The sequence below is a fragment of the Oncorhynchus masou genome, chromosome 12 (genome assembly GCF_036934945.1).
Source record: "Oncorhynchus masou masou isolate Uvic2021 chromosome 12, UVic_Omas_1.1, whole genome shotgun sequence".
NCBI classification, from domain to species: domain Eukaryota; kingdom Metazoa; phylum Chordata; class Actinopteri; order Salmoniformes; family Salmonidae; genus Oncorhynchus; species Oncorhynchus masou.
The window spans coordinates 5,528,048-5,555,077 of NC_088223.1; the positions used below are offsets into that span (position 1 = coordinate 5,528,048).

At 43.6% G+C, this 27,030-nt stretch overlaps 2 protein-coding genes across 3 annotated transcripts in view; both read left to right on the forward strand.

The window, feature by feature from the left end:
* Positions 1-2,462, forward strand: part of pef1 (penta-EF-hand domain containing 1) — a 9,121-nt gene extending 6,659 nt beyond the window's left edge. The window contains exons 4-6 of one of the 2 annotated variants that reach the window (XM_064979477.1): positions 1,041-1,184; positions 1,415-1,659; positions 1,787-2,462. In XM_064979477.1, the coding sequence (XP_064835549.1) occupies positions 1,041-1,184; positions 1,415-1,647 (377 nt within the window). In that variant the 3' untranslated portion in view covers positions 1,648-1,659; positions 1,787-2,462. Of the gene's footprint in view, positions 1-1,040; positions 1,185-1,414 lie in introns of both variants that reach the window. The other variant, XM_064979476.1, reaches the window with a different exon arrangement.
* A 3,119-nt stretch (positions 2,463-5,581) lies between these two features.
* Positions 5,582-9,007, forward strand: smim12 (small integral membrane protein 12). The gene is made up of 2 exons (XM_064979478.1): positions 5,582-5,679; positions 7,129-9,007. Exon 2 carries the CDS (start codon positions 7,178-7,180, stop codon positions 7,454-7,456), a length of 279 nt encoding a protein of 92 aa, XP_064835550.1. The 5' UTR covers positions 5,582-5,679; positions 7,129-7,177; the 3' UTR covers positions 7,457-9,007.
* Positions 9,008-27,030: the final 18,023 nt, after the last annotated feature.

A 27,030-nucleotide genomic window follows, 5' to 3' on the forward strand; every position in this document is an offset into this window, starting at 1 on the left:
TCTACTCATTACATTTTGAATGTTTAGCAGGACAGGAAAATGGTCCAATTCACGCACTTAGCAAGAGAACATCCCTGGTCGTCCCCTACTGCCTCTGATCTGGAGGACTCACTAAACAGAGAACATCCCTGGTCGTCCCTACTGCCTCTGATCTGGAGGACTCACTAAACAGAGAACATCCCTGGTCATCCCTACTGCCTCTGATCTGGAGGACTCACTAAACATGAGCTCATGGGCTCTCACGAAGTGTTTTGACTAGATTTTCCATTACATTTGCATTGATGTCAGAGGGTTTAGAGGGACAATAGAGTGCTGAGTACCAGGCAGTTAGCCAGTTTGATAGGCTACTAATGACCAATCGGCAGCATCAGAGCTTTGGAGAAGCCTAGTTACCGTAACTAAACGGTCACATGACATTTGCCTGCCTTTATGACTCGCGACCGCCGGTGTGGCGGTAATACGGTCACCGTAACAACACTAGGTGGAGAGAGGGAGGGGAAGAGTAGAGGGTTGGAAAGTATGGAGAGAGGGGTAATTAAAGACATTGTAAGGGGATGATGGTGATTTTATCTTTTCAGTCAGAAATTCAAAACTGTACTACTCAGGCATCGTGCTGTTAACAATGTTCAAATCTTCACTCTTTCAAGTCATACACATATCACATTTTATGTGAATGACATATTCATGGAGGTAGTGTATTGTGGTGTCCCAGTAGATATCATGTAGTGTCCATTCCCTTCTGTCATAGACTTGTCGTATTGACTCCATACCCTTGTCGTATTGACTCCATACCCTTGTCGTATTGACTCCATACCCTTGTGTCATAGACTATTGACTCCTCACTGGGTTTTTACCATTCACTAAAGGACATCTGTACTTTTTCAAAGAACATAAATGTACCTGACAGTAACTCTCGAGGAGAAGAGAAGAAGCATGGTCATTTTCTACGAGACACCCGGTGTGGTTACCAATACAACCCTCTTGTTGTCAGCTGTAGACCTGCTGTGAATTCAGGTATTTTCTCTCCTGTTTTATACCAGACATGTTTGACAAGACCAAGTCTGGCCGTATCGACCTGTTTGGGTTCTCGGCCCTGTGGGTCTTCATGCAACAGTGGAGACAGCTGTTCCAACAGTACGACCGCGACGGCTCCGGCTGCATCAGTGGCACTGAGCTCCACCAAGGTGAGGCGTGTGTGGATGTGTTCAGTATGAGGTGAATCTTAACTCCCACTTAAATATAATTTTCATTTTGACGTCCCCAATGACGTCAATGTGTGACTTAGTCAAAACTCTCTGTGATGACAATGTTAAGCAGAAGACATTTTGATTTAATGGACAAAAATGATCATAAAAACATTCTGTTTGTCTTATCCTATTGGTCTTTGTCCTCCCGTCTCTCTCCCTCCCTCCAGCCTTGTCCCAGATGGGATATAACCTGAGTCCCCAGTTCACTGAGACGATAGCGGCTAAGTACGCCGTGAGCTCTGGGCGTCCTGGTTCCCTGCAGCTAGACTCTTTCATCCAGGTGTGTACACAGCTACAGAGCATGACGCAGGCCTTCAGGGAGAAGGATTCCGCCATGACGGGAAACATACGCATGAGCTACGAAGATTTCCTGTCCACCACCGTCAACAGGCTCATGTGAGAGGGGCTAATGGTAATGTTCCACCTCCCAGTGGTGGCTGGTGACACTTTACATGGGGTGGGCACATGCTTTTATAGTATCATCTTTTTGATTTACTCCATATTCCAGTTGTTATTTTGAGCTGTCCTCCCTTCACCAGCCTCCAGTGCCAGCCACCAATAATAGGAAAAAAGGGTCCACCTAAAGTCAACACCCTGAAATCAAGATGGAGGACAAATGAGTCAAACTGAGGATGAGGAAATGGAGGAGACTAGGGGAGATGAGGAGATACAATTAATCACTCTCTTTGTCTGTATCACACACAAGGGTATGGAGTCTATATATATGCCTACTGCAAACCTGCTCACAAGCATCCTTAATATATAAACTCCAGGACTTGGTGGAACTCGATGTGCCATTTCAACCTCATGTGTAGTGTCAATCTCACAGGGCCAGTTTCCTGAACCAAGATATACAGATTCCTAATTGCCAAAGCTTTTTAGTCCAGGGCGAACTCTTAATCTTGGTCTAGGAAACCAGCTCAAAGTATAAGCTGGGTATCCGTTACATTGCATGTATGACACTCAGTACACTCGAATAATGCGCCAGAGCCAATTTTAATAATTTTGACAACATAGCTTTACTCCAAACCACTACCTTATCTGCTGGTAGCTGTGATGGTTATGACTGTTGATGATCACCGTTGCACATTGTCGCACAGTTATAGTTCAGGACCAATCTCTTTTAATTTTTTTTTTATTTAAAACAAAAAAATCAATGTATTGTTTACTGTCATAACTTGAAATTGTATTAAAGTTTAAACTTAAAAGTCCAAACTTTGAAATGGCTGTTTTTTTTTAAATGAAATCCCTTTGGAGCTAAGGCACCATTTAATGAAATCCCTTTGGAGCTAAGGCACCATTTAATGAAATCCCTTTGGAGCTAAGGCACCATTTAATGAAATCCCTTTGGAGCTAAGGCACCATTTAATGAAATCCCTTTGGAGCTAAGGCACCATTTAATGAAATCCCTTTGGAGCTAAGGCACCATTTAATGAAATCCCTTTGGAGCTAAGGCACCATTTAATGAAATCCCTTTGGAGCTAAGGTACCATTTAATGAAATCCCTTTGGAGCTAAGGCACCATTTAATGAAATCCCTTTGGAGCTAAGGCACCATTTAATGAAATCCCTTTGGAGCTAAGGCACCATTTAATGAAATCCCTTTGGAGCTAAGGCACCATTTAATGAAATCCCTTTGGAGCTAAGGCACCATTTAATGAAATCCCTTTGGAGCTAAGGCACCATTTAATGAAATCCTTTTGGAGCTAAGGCACCATTTAATGAAATCCCTTTGGAGCTAAGGCACCATTTAATGAAATCCCTTTGGAGCTAAGGCACCATTTAATGAAATCCCTTTGGAGCTAAGGCACCATTTAATGAAATCCCTTTCGTAATTCTACTTTTTTCCTCTTTCCTCCTACGGCTTGGTATGTAACGTAGCCATAATGCTACTCACTATGCTTATAAACTCTTGATGGTTGCTAGGCAGCGCCCATGAAACAGCCTCCTGCCAGATCCAAACTGCAGGGACCCTTTGCCCATTTTTTTCTATATTTTTGCATAGCCCACCACGAAGCACGGTTTTCTGAATGACCCAAATATTGGAACAATTGCTAATGCAATTGTAGGCATGTATCAAATGTCATTAAGTCTTTGTAATAAATCTGAAGCGATATCCGCGTGTGGTCAACTACATTGAACAAAAAGTACAGTTTTGGTCCCATGTTTCATGTGCTGAAATAAAAGATCCCAGAAATGTTCAATACTAACAAAATGCTTTTTCTCTAAAATGTGTTTTCATCCCTGTTTAGTGAGCATTTCTCCTTTGCCAAGATAATCCATCCACCTGATAGGTGTGGCATATTATTAAAAAGCATGATCATTACACAGGTGCACCTTGTGCTTGGGGTCAAAAGGCAATCTAGTGTGCAGTTCGGTTACAAATCAATGCTACAGATGTCTCAAGTTTTGAGGTGTCATGCAATTGGCATGCTGAGTGCAGGATTGTCCACCAGAGCTGTTGCCAGAGAATTAATTTCTCTTTCTTCTGGAAGCTGAAAATGTCCCAGTTCTTCCTTGGCCTACATACTCACCAGACATGTCACCCATTGAGCATGTTTGGGATGCTCTGGCTCGACATGTACAACAGCGTGTTCCAGTTCCCGCCAATATCCTGCAACTTCGCACAGCCATTGAAGAGGAGTGGGACAACATTCCACAGTCTAGAATCAACATCCCTCATCAACTCTATGTGAAGGAGATTGTTCGCTGCATGAAGAAAATGGTGGTAACACCAGATACTGACTGATCCCCTTCTGTGACCAACAGATGCATATTTGTATTCCCAGTCATGTAAAATCCATAGATCAGGACCTAATGAATTCATTTCAATTGACTGATGTCCTTATATGAGCTGTGACTCTGTAAAATCTTATGTGGCATGTTTTATTTTTTGCTCAGTATAGATCATTTTCAGCACCTTTTATATTTTCAATACATGTCATATTTTTAGTTTAGGCTACACTAAAAAAAAAAGTCTGTGGAAATGTTAGCTAACTTGAGGTGAGTGCTGCTCATGATCATCTTGTCGAGTCGGCTCATTAATTAACACGTTGCCATGTTGTGTAGTTTTAACAAGTGCATTCTTTTTGCTCTTCAGTCACTCAGTAACCGAGGCCAACTCCCGACGGAAACACTTGACTGGTCTGACAATCAATGTGATTTTGTTTTGACAATCTCTGTACAGGCCTTTTTTCAGTCCCGGCTGATACATGGAGGTGATGGATGATGATCTATTCGTTTGCTCATCCTAGCTCTGCTCAGATAGCATGCTATAATGTAGCCTAAATCAAGTGTAGCCTAGTGGTTAGAGTATCAGACTAGTAACCGAAAGGTTGCAAGTTCAAATCCCCGAGCTGACAAGGTACAAAATCTGTCGTTCTGCCCCTGAACAGGCAGTTAACCCACTGTTCCTAGGCCGTCATTGAAAATAAGAATTTGTTCTTAACTGACTTGCCTAGTAAAATAAAGGTTAAAAAAAAAAAGAAAAAGTGTAGGCATATTTTTGCTCCATCGCGTATAGGCAACTCCAAATGCCTGCTAAGGTTATGAAATATGAAGCGGGACACATGCTTTTGAAAATAGGATTGCTATTATTTTTTTTTAATTATTATGATGACGGTAAGACCCTATGCCTGCTCCCTAACAAAGTGGAGTGAGAGATGAAACATGAGATGACACAAATATAAGCATTGGATTGGGCTCTGTTTTGAAACTACTTTTTTTTTGTTGACATTGTTCCAGTGACAAGTTGTGAGGGTCAAAATTGTTTTTTTTCTTCTGTTTATATTCCATTTTATTTTTTACTATAAAATATTTTGTGTTGACCATTATTGGGTAGATGAGTCTTGTCTGTTTTAATGAACAATTTAATTTAATTTGGATGGCACAGCCTTGGCTGCACAGATCCTTAACATAGGCCTTATTCAACTAAAAATATGCTTTTCTTTTCACAATTATTTTGTTAGTCATAATGTTTCTTAGGACCTGCCTAAATGAATTAACAATGAATTTATATTTTAATGGGTTCATTCAAATAGAAGCCCACCCACATCTGCGCATCACTACTACCACCTGTCCCCGCCGTGCGCATGGGAGATATGAATGATGTATGCAGTCAAGAAAATTGTTAAAATCGGCCTTTTTGTACGAGGGTCATATAAATATTGCCCAATTGTTTTGTTGTTGAGGCTAAATACCGTAAAATCAGTATCATATTCATATTGCAGGCTTTCAGCAACAAAAAAAAAGAGTTTTTCCAATGCTATTTTTTGTCACTATGACCGCTGAATGACGTCCTAGCTCAAACGAACGCACAAGTGATAGCGATCTAAGGATTGGATATGAGGTTCTCGTGTAGAGCCAATCACAATCATTTGGAGGCGCGGTTATCAAGCCATACGGAAGTTACTGCGCATTCCACGTTTTCGAAGGTGAGTCAGTTCTATGTTGTTGAACAATGTATATATATATTTTTTTTATATCATAACGTGAACATGGTCATTTAATGTGCGCAGTAGTTACTGTTTTACCAGTGAATGAAGTGTGAGCTTCATAGGAAATAAACTTAGTTTACAAGCTGTAGTTGACAGCTAACGTTAGCTTGCTAGGTCCATTGGTTGACTCCAGTACCTTTTGCATTCTGGATGACATTACGATTTTTACTGTCATGTGGTTAATCTATGTAACTAGTCGGCTCATATAAAAACGAACTACCTATGTAATTAGAAGTTTTGTAACTAGCTACTATTAACTATCTATTGAGGCCTATTTGTTGTTGTGACTCAGTCAAGTCGTTAGCTAACTAGCTAGGCTGGATACCCGACCTTGAATTTCTATTTCGGGCATAAATTTACGTAAACGGTCCTGAGAGTAAACAAGGCAGAATGTTTAATATAATTCTATTTTAACTCACTTTAGCAGTTGTATCCGTGTTTGGTCCTTTCACAGGTAGGAATGTGAGAAAATATCCACAGGAAAGAATAATGACATTCTCTTTTCAAAGTGCCTTCAAATTTATATCACCTGAATCATGCACGGAATCATGTAAACGCGTGAGAAGTCGGTGAGAGGAAACTGTCCTGATCCAAACGCTCATTTATTCCTGATGTTGAATTTGTATATTTAACCTTTATTTAACTAGGCAAGTCAGTTAAAATAACAAACTCTTATTTTCAATGGCTGTCTAGGAACAGTGGGTTAACTGGTCTGGGAACGGTGGGTTAACTGGTCTGGGAACGGTGGGTTAACTGGTCTGGGAACGGTGGGTTAACTGGTCTGGGAACGGTGGGTTAACTGGTCTGGGAACGGTGGGTTAACTGGTCTGGGAACGGTGGGTTAACTGGTCTGGGAACGGTGGGTTAACTGGTCTGGGAACGGTGGGTTAACTGCCTTGTTCAGGGGCAGAACGACAGATTTGTACCTTGTCAGCTCGAGGGATTTGATCTTGCAACCTTTCGGTTACTAGTTTGACGCTCTAACCACTAGGCTGCCCCAAATCCAATGTAATTCAACTTAGGATCGACAGGCTACTAACTAGCTAAGTAACTTGCATATATAGCTAGCCCCAGTTTTAGTTTTAGTGCAGTTTCATTTGATGTCAAGTCTTTGTGTGTGTGCCATTCACCAAAAAGTGATTTAGTACCATGCTGTCTCTCCTCGTACTACAGGGAATGGAAGACCCAGGTATTTAAAGTTGAACCCTCTCTGTGTTTTCTCCCAGGCTGAACACATCCTGTCACAGTGCAGTGGCCCTTCTAGATCCTTGAATGAACAAATTAAAACTGCTGGGACACTGTCATCCTCAGTTTGTTTCCTTTTTGTAAACCTGAATTAACACAGCAGATACTAACCCCTCCCTCTCTCTCTCTTTCACTCCCCAGCTGAGCTTACACTGCACCAGCACCCCAGCCCCAGTGAGCTCCGGTCATTATGTGGCCAGTGTTATGGATGTCCATGCGTACCTACGCCCCCTACATAACCTTCCCGGTGGCCTTCGTGGTGGGGGCGGTGGGGTACCACCTGGAGTGGTTCATCAGGGGGGACACCACCCTTAAACCTGGGGAGGAGAAGAGCATCGTGGAGCTGAGGGAGGACAGGAAGCTGGAGGAGGGGGCAGGAAGGGACAGCACCCAGGTCCTCAGTCTCAAAGAGAAGCTGGAGTTTACCCCCAGGGCAGCGTTGGACCGCAACCGACCCGAGAAGAGCTAACCGTGCCTGGGGTTTAGGCTGACTGGTGTCCACCACTCCTAGTCCTGGATCAAGGGGTGAAGGGAGTGGAAATGGATATAAACCCTGGTTTCCTGATGCTATGTAATGGCCAATGAGCGTTGAAGCCACTGGTCGGCCATATTGGTACTCCCCAGAAGAAGCAGTCCACCATAGGAGTGAATGGAATTCTGCAGTATTTCAATTACATTTTTTTTTCAATTACAATTACATTTTTCAAGGAGAAAATTAAATATTTTAAAGTATTTTGTTGTTGTAGTGGGGACAGTAACTTTAGAACTTTCAAAAAAAATATATACTTTAAGAAAAGTTTTTTAAAATTTTGTTTAGTTCACATAATTTAAGAGTGGATTAAGGTGTCTAATGCATGTGACAAAAACAAAGGGGATCACAATAAAGGCATTTCTATAGCAACCAAAATATTTTCTACAATGGTGGAGAAACAGTGCCCCCTGTCAGTCATCTAGTGTGTGTGTGTGTGTGTGTGTGTAAATCTATCATTGGTGTTGAAGGTGCTTACCAAAGGGGTTCTGAGTCATCCTCTCCTCAACATACACGCACCAGCCAATCGTTGTCACTCGTATGCCCAAAGCACTGGTGTCATACTGTACTTGGACATCATTGGCTTCGGCACCTGTGGTGGCACTGTTCTGTTTGAGACTGGAGGATCATGGGAAATGGAGTCTTTTGTTTTAGGGTGCTGAATATCCACGCACCTCATTAATGATTTGTGATTCTCTTGCTGTCTCTCATATATATATATACACAAACACACACAAATATAGGCATTTTCATACTTGTGATCATGTCCACCACATAAACCATTGGAGAATGTTGGTCTGTATTTTCAAAGTTTAGTCCATAAGTCCCTGGGCACTCAATCTGATGACTACCGCTGGGCTAACTCCTGATAAGGCATCGTTCTCTTCTGCTCCTCAGATGCTCACAACACTGATGAAAGAACAAAGAACCCTTCTTGTGTGTGTGTGTGAGAGACTTTCAATGTGACTTCATATTTTAAAATATCATGAAAGAGAAGACAGTGTCATAAAATAACTGAATTAAATTTGAATGAACCGAGTGCCGATGTAGAAAAACACAGAAGGGAAGGAAGAAAGAACAAGCTGCTCCTTTCATCCTCCGTTCTCCAGAAATAAAATGGGTTCCAGTCGGCAACGAAGGGAGGAGTGTTTGCTCTCATCTGGTCGTTTAACCTCGTTGCTTTGACGCCTCTCTCTTTTCTGTTACTTGGATTCAATACCGAGAAAGACTAAAAGTCTATTAGAGAACTCAAAACGGGTCTTTTTCCTGTCTTCATTTACCTGGTTTTCATTTCGAAAGTCTGTGAAGGTGAACTGGTTCATGTGTTTCATGGACTAAGATATTATATTTAAGGATTTTGGATGGGAAGATACAAAACGTGACAATCTTTGTCGCGTACGACCGCTCATTGCATGTTCTACGTTACTGCTGTAACATGATTGTATGTTATAAAAAAATATAATAAATATGAAATGTGTATCACAACCATTATTGATATTGTATTTCCCTCACACGACAACGTCGACAGACCACAAAAGATCCGAAATGGGGAACGAGCGGACAGCCCAGAACAGAGGATGATGGAGAGGAGACGTCCATGGCCTGTGTACCTTGGGGATCAACAACAGATGTATACAGTAATGTATACAGTCACATAACTAAGCCAGATATCCAACCAGAAGTAGTTTGAGAAATAACACTATTATCAGATTGATGAAGGACTTGTTTACAATTTATGGTAGGTCATGGGAAAGTCTTGTTTTTCTTTGGACTGGGCCCATTCATGCCATGGGTCAGGGAAGTGATGACACACACTCCTCTCTTCCGAACAGGAAATGAGATTTCCCAGTCGGGTGAAACGGCTGCCAGCACAAAGAGAAAAGACTGAAAAAAAATACCCATTCCTCTCCTTTAATACCCATTCCTCTCCTTTAATACCCATTCCTCTCCTTTAATACCCATTCCTCTCCTTTAATACCCATTCCTCTCCTTTTCTATTCATGTGTCACATGATTCAGCTCTTTCTAGGGTTAGGATGAAGCTGTCTCTAGATACTTACCTGGCTACACAGACTCCTTGCTCCGGCCCAATGCTACGCCACACCCACGGACGTTCGTTTCTTTTCCACAATGAGTCGGGTTCTGAGTACCTCCCCGAATGTGAAAACATTTGGGCTGTCTAGTTTGGTCCAGAAACCGATGTGGTGAGCCAGAACATACGTGGGAAAGCTGCAGGTTTGAAAATTCCTCGTTGGTTTTGATACTCTGATTGGTTAGAGAAGATCCAATCTGACTTTGTTTTGTACAACAACCCTCGTGCCCCTCTTCACCACAAACTACTTCAAGGATGATGATCATTTCCTCTCCTTTAATACCAGGTCCTCTCCTTTAATACCAGGTCCTCTCCTTTAATACCAGGTCCTCTCCTTTAATTCCAGGTCCTCTCCTTTTATACCAGGTCCTCTCCTTTAATTCCAGGTCCTCTCCTTTTATACCAGGTCCTCTCCTTTAATACCAGGTCCTCTCCTTTAATTCCAGGTCCTCTCCTTTTATACCAGGTCCTCTCCTTTTATACCAGGTCCTCTCCTTTAATTCCAGGTCCTCTCCTTTTATACCAGGTCCTCTCCTTTAATATCAGGTCCTCTCCTTTAATATCAGGTCCTCTCCTTTAATACCAGGTCCTCTCCTTTAATACCAGGTCCTCTCCTTTAATATCAGGTCCTCTCCTTTAATACCAGGTCCTCTCCTTTAATACCAGGTCCTCTCCTTTAAAACCAGGTCCTCTCCTTTAATACCAGGTCCTCTCCTTTAATACCAGGTCCCCTCCTTTAAAACCAGGTCCCCTCCTTTAAAACCAGGTCCTCTCCTTTAATACCAGGTCCCCTCCTTTAAAACCAGGTCCCCTCCTTTAAAACCAGGTCCTCTCCTTTGAAACCAGGTCCTCTCTCCTTTAATACCAGGTCCTCTCCTTTAATTCCAGGTCCTCTCCTTTAATTCCAGGTCCTCTCCTTTTATACCAGGTCCTCTCCTTTAAAACCAGGTCCTCTCCTTTAATACCAGGTTCTCTCCTTTAATTCCAGGTCCTCTCCTTTAATTCCAGGTCCTCTCCTTTTATACCAGGTCCTCTCCTTTAATACCAGGTCCTCTCCTTTAATTCCAGGTCCTCTCCTTTAATACCAGGTCCTCTCCTTTAATACCAGGTCCTCTCCTTTAAAACCAGGTCCCCTCCTTTAAAACCAGGTCCTCTCCTTTAATATCAGGTCCTCTCCTTTAATACCAGGTCCTCTCCTTTTATACCAGGTCCTCTCCTTTAAAACCAGGTCCCCTCCTTTAAAACCAGGTCCTCTCCTTTAATATCAGGTCCTCTCCTTTAATACCAGGTCCTCTCCTTTAATATCAGGTCCTCTCCTTTAATACCAGGTCCTCTCCTTTTATACCAGGTCCTCTCCTTTAATACCAGGTCCTCTCCTTTAATACCAGGTCCTCTCCTTTAATTCCAGGTCCTCTCCTTTAATATCAGGTCCTCTCCTTTAATTCCAGGTCCTCTCCTTTAATACCAGGTCCTCTCCTTTAATTCCAGGTCCTCTCCTTTAATTCCAGGTCCTCTCCTTTAATATCAGGTCCTCTCCTTTAATTCCAGGTCCTCTCCTAGTTTATGACTGCTTCATTTAAACTGTAAGTGTGTGTGTGCATGTGTATTGCATTTTGTTCTAAAGTGGTCAGGCGGTAGAGAGTTGTGGAAAAGGAAAGGTGTTGAATCCCCCTTTCACTGGTACCTCTAGAGAGAGGTAATGACTGGTGGTCTGGATGGATGGAGGGAGGGGGGGATGGCATTATGGTGTGTTTTTTTTTGTCTACCTCTCTGCATGTGTGTTTACCTCTTTGTGTATGTGTGTGTATGTGTGTTTACCTCTGTGATTGTGTATGTGTGTGTGTTTACCTCTGATTGTGTGTGTGTGTACCTCTCTGTGTGTGTGTGTGTTTACCTCTGTGATTGTGTGTGTGTGTCTGTTTACCTCTGTGATTGTGTGTGTGTGTGTTTACCCCTGTGTGTGTGTTTTTACCTCTGTGTGTGTTTACCTCTGAGTGAGTGAGTGTGTGTGTGTGTGTTTACCTCTGTGAGTGTGTGTGTTTACCTCTGTGAGTGTGTGTGTGTTTACCTCTGTGAGTGTGTGTATGTTTACCTCTGTGTGTGTGTGTGTCTTTACCTCTGTGAGTGTGTGTGTTCACCTCTGTGTAAATGTGTGTTTACCTCTGTGTGTGTCTTCACCTCTGTGAGTGTGTGTGTTTAGCTCTATGTTTGTGTGTGTTTACTGCTATGTAAATGTGTGTTTACCTCTGTGAGTGTGTGTGTTTACCTCTGTGAGCGTGTGTGTTTACCTCTGTGTCTGTGTCTTTACCTCTGTGAGTGTGTGTGTGTGTGTTTACCTCTGTGAGCGTGTGTGTTTACCTCTGTGTCTGTGTCTTTACCTCTGTGAGTGTGTGTGTGTGTGTTTACCTCTGTGAGTGTGTGTGTGTGTGTTTACCTCTGTGTGTGTGTGTGTGTGTGTGTTCAGCTCTGTGAGTGTGTGTGTGTCTTTACCTCTGTGAGTGTGTGTGTTCAGCTCTGTGAGTGTGTGTGTTTACCCCTGTGTGTGTTGTGTACAGGAGATATTACAGTACCCTCCCAGCAGACAGGCGCCTCCATTGTTCCTGAGTCAGAGACACAACATCGTCTCCAACTCTTCCAGTCAGGATGTGGATCGGAGCGCCAGAGTTCATTACACACACACACACACACACACACACACACACACACACACACACACACACACACACACACACAGTCCTGCAGATCAAGCAGCTTAAATAAATACAGTGTCTTTGTTGAAGGTCAGAAACACATTCAAGTAGGCTTTCCAGATCAAGAGAAACGTCTGGCCCTGCCCATACATATCTTTTCTCTGAAATGCTTTTGGTAAATGTAATTTATGTTGTTTAGAAATCAGTTCACCGCGGCGTGTTTTTAAATAACAAAACTCATCTTTTGTCATTTCATCCCCTAACAGATCACTATGAGAGCCTTTATGACAACCATAACCTCTCTGTACCACACACTTTACCTCCACTACCTCAATAATAACCTCCACTTTACCTCCACTACCTCAATAATAACCTCCACTTTACCTCCACTACCTCAATAATGAACTACACTTTACACTTTACCTCCACTACCTCAATAATAACCTCCACTACCTCAATAATAACCTCCACTTTACCTCCACTACCTCAATAATAACCCCCACTTTAACTCCACTACCTCAATAATAACCCCCACTTTAACTCCACTACCTCAATAATAACCCCCACTTTACCTCCACTACCTCAATAATAACCCCCACTTTACCTCCACTACCTCAATAATAACCCCCACTTTAACTCCACTACCTCAATAATAACCCCCACTTTAACTCCACTACCTCAATAATAACCCCCACTTTACCTCCACTACCTCAATAATAACTCCCACTTTACCTCCACTACCTCAATAATAACCCCCACTTTAACTCCACTACCTCAATAATAACCCCCACTTTACCTCCACTACCTCAATAATAACCCCCACTTTACCTCCACTACCTCAATAATAACCCCCACTACCTCAATAATAACCCCCCACTTTACCTCCACTACCTCAATAATAACCTCCACTACTTCAATAATAACCTCCACTTTACCTCCACTACCTCAATAATAACCTCCACTTTACCTCCACTACCTCAATAATAACCCCCACTTTAACTCCACTACCTCAATAATAACCCCCACTTTACCTCCACTACCTCAATAATAACCTCCACTTTAACACCACTGCCTCAATAATAACCCTCACTTTACCTCCACTACCTCAATAATAACCCCCACTTTACCTCCACTACCTCAATAATAAACTACACTTTGCACTTTACCTCCACTACCTCAATAATAACCTCCACTTTACCTCCACTACCTCAATAATAACCCCCACTTTAACTCCACTACCTCAATAATAACCCCCACTTTACCTCCACTACCTCAATAATAACCTCCACTTTACCTCCACTGCCTCAATAATAACCCCCACTTTACCTCCAAAACCTCAATAATAACCTCCACTACCTCAATAATAACCTCCACTTTACCTCCACTACCTCAATAATAACCCCCACTACCTCAATAATAACCTCCACTTTACTTCCACTACCTCAATAATAACCTCCACTACCTCAATAATAACCTCCACTACCTCAATAATAACCTACACTTTACACTTTACCTCCACTACCTCATTAATAACCTCCACCTTACCTCCACTAACTCAATAATGACCCCCACTTTAACTCCACTACCTCAATAATAACCCCCACTTTACCTCCACTACCTCAATAATAACCTCCACTTTACCTCCACTGCCTCAATAATAACCCCCACTTTACCTCCACTACCCTAATAATAACCTCCACTACCTCAATAATAACCTCCACTTTACCTCCACTACCTCAATAATAACCTCCACTACCTCAATAATAACCTCCACTTTACTTCCACTACCTCAATAATAACCTCCACTACCTCAATAATAACCTCCACTTTACCTCCACTACCTCAATAATAACCTACACTTTACCTCCACTACCTCATTAATAACCTCCACCTTACCTCCACTAACTCAATAATAACCCCCGCTTTAACTCCACTACCTCAATAATAACCCCCACTTTACCTCCACTACCTCAATAATAACCTCCACTTTACCTCCACTGCCTCAATAATAACCCCCACTTTACCTCCACTACCCTAATAATAACCTCCACTACCTCAATAATAACCTCCACTTTACCTCCACTACCTCAATAATAACCTCCACTACCTCAATAATAACCTCCACTTTACTTCCACTACCTCAATAATAACCTCCACTACCTCAATAATAACCTCCACTTTACCTCCACTACCTCAATAATAACCTACACTTTACCTCCACTACCTCATTAATAACCTCCACCTTACCTCCACTAACTCAATAATAACCCCCGCTTTAACTCCACTACCTCAATAATAACCCCCACTTTACCTCCACTACCTCAATAATAACCTCCACTTTACCTCCACTACCTCAATAATAACCCCCACTTTAACTCCACTGCCTCAATAATAACCCCCACTTTACCTCCACTACCTCAATAATAACCTCCACTACCTCAATAATAATCTCCACTTTACCTCCACTACCTCAATAATAAACTACACTTTACACTTTACCTCCACTACCTCAATAACAACCTCCACTTTACCTCCACTACCTCAATAATAACCCCCACTTTACCTCCACTACCTCAATAATAACCCCCACTTTAACTCCACTACCTCAATAATAACCCCCACTTTACCTCCACTACCTCAATAATGAACTACACTACCTCAATAATAACCCCCACTACCTCAATAATAACCCCCACTTTACCTCCACTACCTCAATAATAACCCCCACTTTAACTCCACTACCTCAATAATAACCCCCACTACCTCAATAATAACCCCCACTACCTCAATAATAACCCCCACTTTACGTCCACTACCTCAATAATAACCTCCACCTTACCTCCACTATCTCAATAATAACCCCCACTTTAACTCCACTACCTCAATAATAACCCCCACTACCTCAATAATAACCCCCACTTTAACTCCACTACCTCAATAATAACCCCCACTTTAACTCCACTACCTCAATAATAACCCCCACTACCTCAATAATAACCCCCACTACCTCAATAATAACCCCCACTTTACCTCCACTACCTCAATAATAACCTCCACCTTACCTCCACTACCTCAATAATAACCCCCACTTTAACTCCACTACCTCAATAATAACCCCCACTACCTCAATAATAACCCCCACTACCTCAATAATAACCCCCACTTTAACTCCACTACCTCAATAATAACCCCCACTACCTCAATAATAACCCCCACTACCTCAATAATAACCCCCACTTTAACTCCACTCCTAAAGCACTTCCTGTGATTAATAGGGAAAGAGAGAGAGACAAATCTCTCCAGCACCTGAGCACCAGTCCTAATGGAGTTCACTCTTAATGGAGCTAACGTAACCACGATAAGCTACGGTCTTCAGCCCTGCCATCCAGCGCTGCCAGAGTTTATGACTGCTACATTTAAACTGGACATGTGTGTGTATTGCAATGGGTTCATTTGGTCCTAAAGTGGTCAGGGGGTAGAGAGTTATGGAAAAGGAAAGGTGTTGAATCTCCCTTTCACTGGTAACCTCTAGAGAGAGGTAATGACTGGTGGTCTGGATGGATGGATGGTGGTATGGATGGATGGCTGGAGGGAGGAAGGGAGTGAGGTATGGCATTGTGGTGTGTGTGATTTTCTTTACCTCTGTGAGTGTCTTTACACACAAACACACACACACCCACTGTCCTGTAGAACAATGGAGTGTCTCCCTAAATCCTCCCCCTTCCCATTGGCAGGGTGAGTTTGGTTCCCATATCTTCCGAGTACATGTTGCACTGTTCCTAATCTGACCTATCTGACCACTAGATGTAGGAACATTGCTGTTATAACAGCCTCCACTCTTCTGGGAAGGCTTTCCACTAGATGTAGGAACATTTCTGCTATAACAGCCTCCACTCTCCTGGGAAGGCTTTCCACTAGATGTAGGAACATTGCTGTTATAACAGCCTCCACTCTTCTGGGAAGGCTTTCCACTAGATGTAGGAACATTGCTGTTATAACAGCCTCCACTTTTCTGGGAAGGCTTTCCACTAGATGTTGGAACATTGCAGCTATAACAGCCTCCACTCTTCTGGGAAGGCTTTCCACTAGATGTTGGAACATTGATGCTATAACAGCCTCCACTCTTCTGGGAAGGCTTTCCACTAGATGTTGGAACATTGCTGCTATAACAGCCTCCACTCTTCTGGGAAGGCTTTCCACTAGATGTTGGAACATTGCTGCTATAACAGCCTCCACTCTTCTGGGAAGGCTTTCCACTAGATGTTGGAACATTGATGCTATAACAGCCTCCACTCTTCTGGGAAGGCTTTCCACTAGATGTTGGAACATTGCTGCTATAACAGCCTCCACTCTTCTGGGAAGGCTTTCCACTAGATGTAGGAACATTGCTGTTATAACAGCCTCCACTCTTCTGGGAAGGTTTTCCACTAGATGTTGGAACATTGCTGCTATAACAGCCTCCATTCTTCTGGGAAGGCTTTCCACTAGATGTTGGAACATTGATGCTATAACAGCCTCCATTCTTCTGGGAAGGCTTTCCACTAGATGTTGGAACATTGCTGCTATAACAGCCTCCACTCTTCTGGGAAGGCTTTCCACTAGATGTTGGATCATTGCTGCTATAACAGCCTCCATTCTTCTGGGAAGGCTTTCCACTAGATGTTGGAACATTGCTGCTATAACAGCCTCCATTCTTCTGGGAAGGCTTTCCACTAGATGTTGGAACATTGCTGTTATAACAGCCTCCATTCTTCTGGGAAGGCTTTCCACTAGATGTTGGAACATTGCTGCCAAAACAGCCTCCACTCTCCTGGGAAGGCTTTCCACTAGATGTTGAAACATTGCTGGTATAACAGCCTCCACTCTTCTGGGAAGGCTTTCCACTAGATGTTGAAACATTGCTGGTATAACAGCCTCCACTCTTCTGGGAAGGCTTTCCACTAGATGTTGGAACATTGCTGTTATAACAGCCTCCACTCTTTTGGGAAGGCTTTCCACTAGATGTTGGAACATTGCTGTTATAACAGCCTCCACTCTTTTGGGAAGGCTTTCCACTAGATGTTGGAATCCCTCCCAGATTGCAGTTCCCAGGGCTTCCACTAGATGTCAACAGTCTTTAGAAAGACTTTCAGTTTTTTGAAAAATTTGAAAGAATTTGTAGTTTTTCTAGGTGGCTCCCATTTTGTCTGTAGTATTGTGGCGCGCATGGATGAGGGTGCGCACTTTGTTATTTATCTTCGGTAATGAGCACACTATTCTCTGTCTTAAATGTAATCGTTTATTTACATATTAGGGTACCTGAGAATTGATTAGAAACGTTGTTTTACTTGTTTGGACGAAGTTTATTGGTAACTTTCGTGACTAATTTGTATGCATTTTGAACGAGGGAAATCGGTGGATTTCTGAGTCAAGCGCGACAACTTTTTGGGGATATAAAGAAGGACTTTATTCAACAAAAGGACCATTTGTTATGTAGCTGGGACCCTTGGGATTGCAAACAGAGGAAGATCTTCAAAGGTAAGTGATTTATTTTATCGCCATTTCTGACTTAAGTGACTCCTCTGCTTGGTTGGAAGATGTATGCAATGCTTTTATGTGCTAGGCGCTGTCCTCCGATAATCAAATGTTGTGCTTTCACCGTAAAGCCTTTTTGAAATCTGACAAAGCGCCTGGATTAACAAGAAGTTAAGCTTTTAACTGTATTTTCATGAATGTTCTATATTACGAATTTTGTATTTTGAATTTCGCGTTCTGCAATTTCACCGGATGTTGTCGAGCCTGGGTGCTAGCTGGACGCCTATCCCAAAGAGCACTGGCCAACTCCCACCACTGAGCCAGGGAAGCCGTGTCTGTGATATAGCGTAAATCTCATAGTCAACCTTGTTCTGAGACCTGTCTTCACACTATTTCCTGTATCCTCACCTTGTTGTTCTGAGACCTGTCTTTACACTGTTTCCTGTATCCTCACCTTGTTGTTCTGAGACCTGTCTACACACTATTTCCTGTATCCTCACATTGATGTTCTGAGACCTGTCTTTACACTATTTCCTGTATCCTCACCTTGTTGTTCTGAGACCTGTCTTTACACTATTTCCTGTATCCTCACCTTGTTGTTCTGAGACCTGTCTTTACACTATTTCCTGTATCCTCACCTTGTTGTTCTGAGACCTGTCTTTACACTATTTCCTGTATCCTCACCTTGTTGTTATGAGACCTGTCTTTACACTATTTCCTGTATCCTCACCTTGTTGTTCTGAGACCTGTCTTTACACTATTTCCTGTATCCTCACCTTGTTGTTCTGAGACCTGTCTTTACACTATTTCCTGTATCCTCACCTTGTTGTTCTGAGACCTGTCTTTACACTATTTCCTGTATCCTCACCTTGTTGTTCTGAGACCTGTCTTTACACTATTTCCTGTATCCTCACCTTGTTGTTCTGAGACCTGTCTTTACACTATTTCCTGTATCCTCACCTTGTTGTTCTGAGACCTGTCTTTACACTATTTACTGTATCCTCACCTTGTTGTTCTGAGACCTGTCTTTACACTATTTCCTGTATCCTCACCTTGTTGTTCTGAGACCTGTCTTTACACTATTTCCTGTATCCTCACCTTGTTGTTCTGAGACCTGTCTTTACACTATTTCCTGTATCCTCACCTTGTTCTGGCTGCTGATGCATCCCCTAATGATATTCAGACACACACACACACACACACACACACACACACACACACACACACACACACACACACACACACACACACACACACAGCATTTCAACAACATCACATTGTGCCAGGGTAAGCCGGCCTGGCCAGACTAGAGCGAAGTACGCTGTGCATTGTTGAACGCATCCCAAACGGCACCCTATTCCCTACGTAGTGCACTAATTTCGATCAATGCCCATCAGGTGCTGGTTAAAAGTAGTGCACGATGTAGGGAATAAGGGTGCCATTTGGGACACGTTCAACAATGCACAGCGTAACATAGAGGTCGTCTTGTTTCCTGCCAGCTGTAGTGCTGAGAGGCTGAGAGACCTTCCCGAGGGATGCTGACATAAAAGCCCCAGCTACACAAACACTCACAGGCTGAGGGAATTAAGGACCTACACATAAAACTGCTGGACTGCATTTGAGTACTGTATTTAGACCAAGATTCAAACATTTTAGAAAGCAGGGACTCTCCTTGACTTACGTGGACTCATAAGTCCATACAAAGAGAGTCCATACAAAGAGAGTTCATACAAAGAGAGCCCATGCAAAGAGAGCCCATGCAAAGAGAGCCCATGCAAAGAGAGCCCATGCAAAGAGAGCCCATGCAAAGAGAGTCCATTCAAAGTGAGTCCATACAAAGAGTCCAAACAGAGTCCTTATGTAACGGATGTGAAACAGCTAGCTAGTTAGCGGTGGCGCGCGCGCTAAATAACGTTTCAATCGGTGACTTCAAATGCTCTGAGACCTTGAAGTAGTGGTTCCCCTTGCTCTGCAAGGGCCGCGGCTTTTGTGGAGCGATGGGTAACGATGCTTCGTGGGTGACTGTTGTTGATGTGTGCAGAGGTTCCCTGGTTCGGGTATGGGCGAGTGGACGGTCTAAAGTTATACTGTTACACTTACAAAGAGAGTCCAAACAGAGTCTCTACAAAGAGAGTCCATACAAAGAGAGTCCATACAAAGAGAGTTCATACAAAGAGAGTCCATACAAAGAGAGTCCATACAAAGAGAGTCCATACAAAGAGAGTCCATACAAAGAGAGTCCATACAAAGAGAGTCCATACAAAGAGAGTCCAAACAGAGTCCATACAAAGAGAGTCCATACAAAGAGAGTCCATACAAAGAGAGTCCATACAAAGAGAGTCCAAACAGAGTCCATACAAAGAGAGTCCAAACAGAGCCCATACAAAGAGAGTCCATACAAAGACAGTCCATACAAAGAGAGTCCATACAAAGAGAGTCCAAAGAGAGCCCATACAAAGAGAGCCCATACAAAGAGAGTCCATACAAAGAGAGTCCAAACAGAGCCCATACAAAGAGAGTTAAAATACATTAAATTGAATTAAAAATTATTAATTTTACACATGTCTAAATGTAGAACGCTGTACAGGAAGTGGCTCTGTTTCTGCTTCCTGTTCCCCCCATTGTTGATCCCCTGGGCCTGGCGGGCCGGCAGGGTGGCGGTGTGGGAGGGAGGGATTGTCCACCCTGACAATGGACGCAGCATGGGCTAATGGGTAGGCATTGTTACATTGTTAAGGCATCAGATTCCCACGAGCACCTCAACCCATCTAAGCCATAAGACGACTGTATAAGATGTAAAATAGTTAACCAATAGCTACACGCATTGAATTATTTTGATTCATCACATATGCTGCTGCTACTGTCTATTATCTATCCTTTACCCCTACCTACAGTATTCTGCTGTTACTGTCTATTATCTATCCTTTACCCCTACCTACAGTATTCTGCTGTTACTGTCTATTATCTATCCTTTACCTCTACCTACAGTATACTGCTGTTACTGTCTATTATCTATCCTTTACCCCTACCTACAGTATACTGCTGTTACTGTCTATTATCTATCCTTTACCCCTACCTACAGTATTCTGCTGTTACTGTCTATTATCTATCCTTTACCTCTACCTACAGTATACTGCTGTTACTGTCTATTATCTATCCTTTACCCCTACCTACAGTATACTGCTGTTACTGTCTATTATCTATCCTTTACCCCTACAGTATACTGCTGTTACTGTCTATTATCTATCTTTTACCCCTACCTACAGTATACTGCTGTTACTGTCTATTATCTATCCTTTATCCCTACCTACAGTATACTGCTGTTACTGTCTATTATCTATCCTTTACCCCTACCTACAGTATTCTGCTGTTACTGTCTATTATCTATCCTTTACCCCTACCTACAGTATTCTGCTGTTACTGTCTATTATCTATCCTTTACCTCTACCTACAGTATACTGCTGTTACTGTCTATTATCTATCCTTTACCCCTACAGTATACTGCTGTTACTGTCTATTATCTATCCTTTACCCCTACCTACAGTATACTGCTGTTACTGTCTATTATCTATACTTTACCCCTACCTACAGTATACTGCTGTTACTGTCTATTATCTATCCATTAACCCTACCTACAGTATACTGCTGTTACCTACAGTATACTGCTGTTACTGTCTATTATCTATCCTTTATCCCTACCTACAGTATACTGCTGTTACTGTCTATTATCTATCCATTAACCCTACCTACAGTATACTGCTGTTACCTACAGTATACTGCTGTTACTGTTTATTATCTATCCTTTATCCCTACCTACAGTATACTGCTGTTACTGTCTATTATCTATCCATTAACCCTACCTACAGTATACTGCTGTTACCTACAGTATACTGCTGTTACTGTCTATTATCTATCCTTTACCCCTAACTACAGTATACTGCTGTTACTGTCTATTATCTATCCATTAACCCTACCTACAGTATACTGCTGTTACTGTCTATTATCTATCCTTTACCCCTACCTACAGTATTCTGCTGTTACTGTCTATTATCTATCCATTAACCCTACCTACAGTATACTGCTGTTACTGTCTATTATCTATCCTCTACCCCTACCTACAGTATACTGCTGTTACCTACAGTATACTGCTGTTACTGTCTATTATCTATCCTTTACCCCTACCTACAGTATACTGCTGTTACTGTCTATTATCTATCCTTTACCCCTACCTACAGTATACTGCTGTTACTGTCTATTATCTATCCATTAACCCTACCTACAGTATACTGCTGTTACTGTCTATTATCTATCCTTTACCCCTACCTACAGTATACTGCTGTTACTGTCTATTATCTATCCATTAACCCTACCTACAGTATACTGCTGTTACTGTCTATTATCTATCCTTTACCCCTACCTACAGTATACTGCTGTTACTGTCTATTATCTATCCTCTACCCCTACCTACAGTATACTGCTGTTACTGTCTATTATCTATCCTTTACCCCTACCTACAGTATACTGCTGTTACTGTCTATTATCTATCCTTTACCCCTACCTACAGTATTCTGCTGTTACTGTCTATTATATATCATTTACCCTACCTACAGCATACTGCTGCTACTGTCTATTATCTATCCTTTACCCCTTAATTGATCATTAGAAACCCCTTTTGCAATTATGTTAGCACAGCTTAGAACCGTTGTCCTGATTAAAGAAGCAACACAAATGGCCTACTTTAGACTAGTTGAGTATCTGGAGCATCAGCATTTGTGGGTTCGATTACAGGCTCAAAATGGCCAGATACAAAGACCTTTCTTCTGATACTCGTCAGTCTATTCTTGTTCTGAGAAATGAAGGCTATTCCATGCGAGAAATTGCCATTAAACTGAAGATCTCGTACAATGCTGTGTACTACTCCCTTCACAGAACAGCGCAAACTGGCCCTAACCAGAATAGAAAGAGGAGTGGGAGGCCCCGGTGCACAACTGAGCAAGAGGACAAGTACATTAGAGTGTCTAGCTTGAGAAACAGAATCTTCACATGTCAACTCAACTGGCAGCTTCATTAAATAGTACCTGCAAAAAAAACAGTCTCAATATCAACAGGGCAGCAGGTTGCTTAGAGCATTGTAAGTGTTAACCGAAAGGTTGCAAGATCGAATCCCCGAGCTGACAAGGTAAAAATCTGTTGTTCTGCCCCTGAACAAGGCAGTTAACCCACCGTTCCTAGGCCGTCATTGAAAATAAGAATTTGTTCTTAACGGACTTGCCAAGTTAAATGAAAGTTTAAAACATAAATAAACATTGAAGAGGTGACTCTGGGATGTTGGCCTTCTAGGCAGAGTTCCAGTGTCTGTGTTCTTTATATTGGCCAGTCTGAGATATGGCATTTTCTTTGCAACTCTGCCTAGAAGGCCATTATCCCAGAGTCGCTGCTTCACTGTTGACGTTGAGACTGGTGTTTTGCAGGTACTATTTAATCTCTGTTATACTAAAATGTGAATCCTCTGTCGCTCAGTTGGTAGAGCCATTTAAATGCCAGGATGATGGACTCAATTCCAGGGATTGTAAGTTTCTTTGGACAAAGGTGTCTGGTAAATGGTTTAAACTATAAAACGCGAGGTAATTTGGTCAGAAAGTCTGTCCACGACAGATTACACCACACTAGTTGTCTCTCAATATGACATTGTCACCCCCCTAACATCTCCTAGGGTAACTGTTGATCCAGCAGTAAATATGTAGCTTCTTCTTGGCTTGTCTAACATGGAACCCAAACTGGCTGAGCATGTGCGCCATTGTGCATAAATGTATTTTGTCCCCCTACACCAAACACGATAACGACACGCAGGTTAAAATATCAAAACAAACTCTGGACCAATTATATTACATTGGGGACAGGTTGAAAAGCATTAAACATATATGGCAAATTTGCTAGCTAGCTTGCACTTGCTAGCTAATTCATCCTATTTAGCTAGCTTGCTGTTGTTAGCTAATTTGTCCTGGGATATAAACATTGAGATGTTATTTTACCTAAAATGCACAAGGTCCTCTACTCCGACAATTAATCCACACATAAAACGGTCAACCAAATAGTTTCTAGTCATCTCTCTTCCTTCCAAGATTTTTCTTCTCTGTACTCTATATTGCGATTGGCAACTTTCATAAATTAGGTGCATTTCTGCCACTGACCTCGTTCGTCTTTCAATCACCCACGTGGGTAGAACCAATGAGGAGATGGCACGTGGGGACCTGCTTCTATAAACCAATGACGAGATGGCACGTGGGTACCTGCTTCTATAAACCAATGAGGAGATGGCACCTGGGTACCTGCTTCTATAAACCAATGAGGAGATGGGAGAGGCAGGACTTGCAGCGCGATCTATTTTAGCCCTTGGCAACGCAGATGCTCGTTGGCGCGTGTGAGCACTGTGTGTGCAATAATGGAATAATATAGATTTCTAAATATATTTTGCAATGCTCGCGCATGCCACGTCACTGGTGTAGTCAGCCTATAAGAGATAATAATTAGAGTGAGAAGATGTTGCATGTAGGTGCAGATTGTAACCTTCAGTTTTAATCAGACTATTATCAACAGATGACAGGTAGTCTGACAGTTCCTTCCTGTACTCTATGGGTCTGACAGTTCCTTCCTGTACTCTATCTGTCTGACAGTTCCTTCCTGTACTCTATCTGTCTGACAGTTCCTTCCTGTACTCTATCTGTCTGACAGGTCCTTCCTGTACTCTATCTGTCTGACAGTTCCTTCCTGTACTCTATGGGTCTGACAGTTCCTTCCTGTACTCTATGGGTCTGACAGGTCCTTCCTGTACTCTATCTGTCTGACAGTTCCTTCCTGTACTCTATCTGTCTGACAGGTCCTTCCTGTACTCTATCGGTCTGACAGTTCCTTCCTGTACTCTAGTCAGTGTGTATGGCTGACTGCTTTCTCTGTCTACAGTGGGGGGGGGATGTAGACTGCTGTCTCTGTCTACAGTGGGGAGGGGGTGTAGACTGTCGTCTCTGTCTACAGTAGGGGGGTGTAGACTGCTGTCTCTGTCTACAGTAGGGGGGTGTAGACTGTTGTCTCTGTCTACAGTAGGGGGGGTGTAGACTGCTGTCTCTGTCTACAGTAGGGGGTGTAGACTGTTGTCTCTGTCTACAGTAGGGGGGGGGGGGTGTAGACTGCTGTCTCTGTCTACAGTAGGGGGGGGTGTAGACTGCTGTCTCTGTCTACAGTAGGGGGGTGTAGACTGCTGTCTCTGTCTACAGTAGGGGGGGGTGTAGACTGCTGTCTCTGTCTACAGTAGGGGGGTGTAGACTGCTGTCTCTGTCTACAGTAGGGGGGGGGGTGTAGACTGCTGTCTCTGTCTACAGTAGGGGGGTGTAGACTGCTGTCTCTGTCTACAGTAGGGTGGGGGGTGTAGACTGCTGTCTCTGTCTACAGTAGGGGGGGGTGTAGACTGCTGTCTCTGTCTACAGTGGGGGGGGGGTGTAGACTGTCGTCTCTGTCTACAGTAGGGGGGTGTAGACTGCTGTCTCTGTCTACAGTAGGGGGGATGTAGACTGCTCTCTCTGTCTACAGTAGGGGGTGTAGACTGCCCTCTCTGTCTACACATAGGGGGTGTAGACTGCTGTCTCTGTCTACAGTAGGGGGTGTAGACTGCTGTCTCTGTCTACAGTAGGGGGGGTGTGGACTGCTGTCTCTGTCTACAGTAGGGGGTGTAGACTGCCGTCTCTGTCTACAGTGGGGGGGGTGTAGACTGCTGTCTCTGTCTACAGTAGGGGGGTGTAGACTGCTGTCTCTGTCTACAGTAGGGGTGGGGGGTGTAGACTGCTGTCTCTGTCTACAGTAGGGGGGTGTAGACTGCTGTCTCTGTCTACAGTAGGGGTGGGGGGGTGTAGACTGCTGTCTCTGTCTACAGTAGGGGTGGGGGGGGTGTAGACTGCTGTCTCTGTCTACAGTAGGGGTGGGGGGTGTAGACTGCTGTCTCTGTCTACAGTAGGGGTGGGGGGTGTAGACTGCTGTCTCTGTCTACAGTAGGGGTGGGGGGGGGGTGTAGACTGCTGTCTCTGTCTACAGTAGGGGGTGTAGACTGCTGTCTCTGTCTACAGTAGGGGGGTGTAGACTGCTGTCTCTGTCTACAGTAGGGGTGGGGCGGTGTGGACTGCTGCCTCTGTAGGGGGTTAGTGTAGGATGTAGGGGGGTGTAAACTGCAGTCTCTGTAGGGGGTTAGTGTAAGCTGTGGGGGGTGTAGGCTGCTGTCTCCGTAGGGGGTTAGTGTAGGCTGTAGGGGGGGGTGTAGGCTGCTGTCTCTGTCTACAGTAGGGGTGGGGGGTGTAGACTGCTGTCTCTGTCTACAGTAGGGGGTGTAGACTGCTGTCTCTGTCTACAGTAGGGGGGGTGTAGACTGCTGTCTCTGTCTACAGTAGGGGTGGGGGGTGTAGACTGCTGTCTCTGTCTACAGTAGGGGGGATGTAGACTGCTGTCTCTGTCTACAGTAGGGGTGGGGGGGTGTAGACTGCTGTCTCTGTCTACAGTAGGGGTGGGGGGTGTAGACTGCTGTCTCTGTCTACAGTAGGGGTGGGGGGGGTGTAGACTGCTGTCTCTGTCTACAGTAGGGGGTGTAGACTGCTGTCTCTGTCTACAGTAGGGGGGTGTAGACTGCTGTCTCTGTCTACAGTAGGGGGGGTGTAGACTGCTGTCTCTGTCTACAGTAGGGGGGATGTAGACTGCTGTCTCTGTCTACAGTAGGGGGGGTGTAGACTGCTGTCTCTGTCTACAGTAGGGGGGTGTAGACTGCTGTCTCTGTCTACAGTAGGGGGGGGTGTAGACTGCTGTCTCTGTCTACAGTAGGGGGTGTAGACTGCTGTCTCTGTCTACAGTAGGGGGGGTGTAGACTGCTGTCTCTGTCTACAGTAGGGGGGGTGTAGACTGCTGTCTCTGTCTACAGTAGGGGGTGTAGACTGCTGTCTCTGTCTACAGTAGGGGGTGTAGACTGCTGTCTCTGTCTACAGTAGGGGGGTGTAGACTGCTGTCTCTGTCTACAGTAGGGGGGTGTAGACTGCTGTCTCTGTCTACAGTAGGGGGGGGGGGGTGTAGACTGCTGTCTCTGTCTACAGTAGGGGTGGGGCGGTGTGGACTGCTGCCTCTGTAGGGGGTTAGTGTAGGATGTAGGGGGGTGTAAACTGCAGTCTCTGTAGGGGGTTAGTGTAAGCT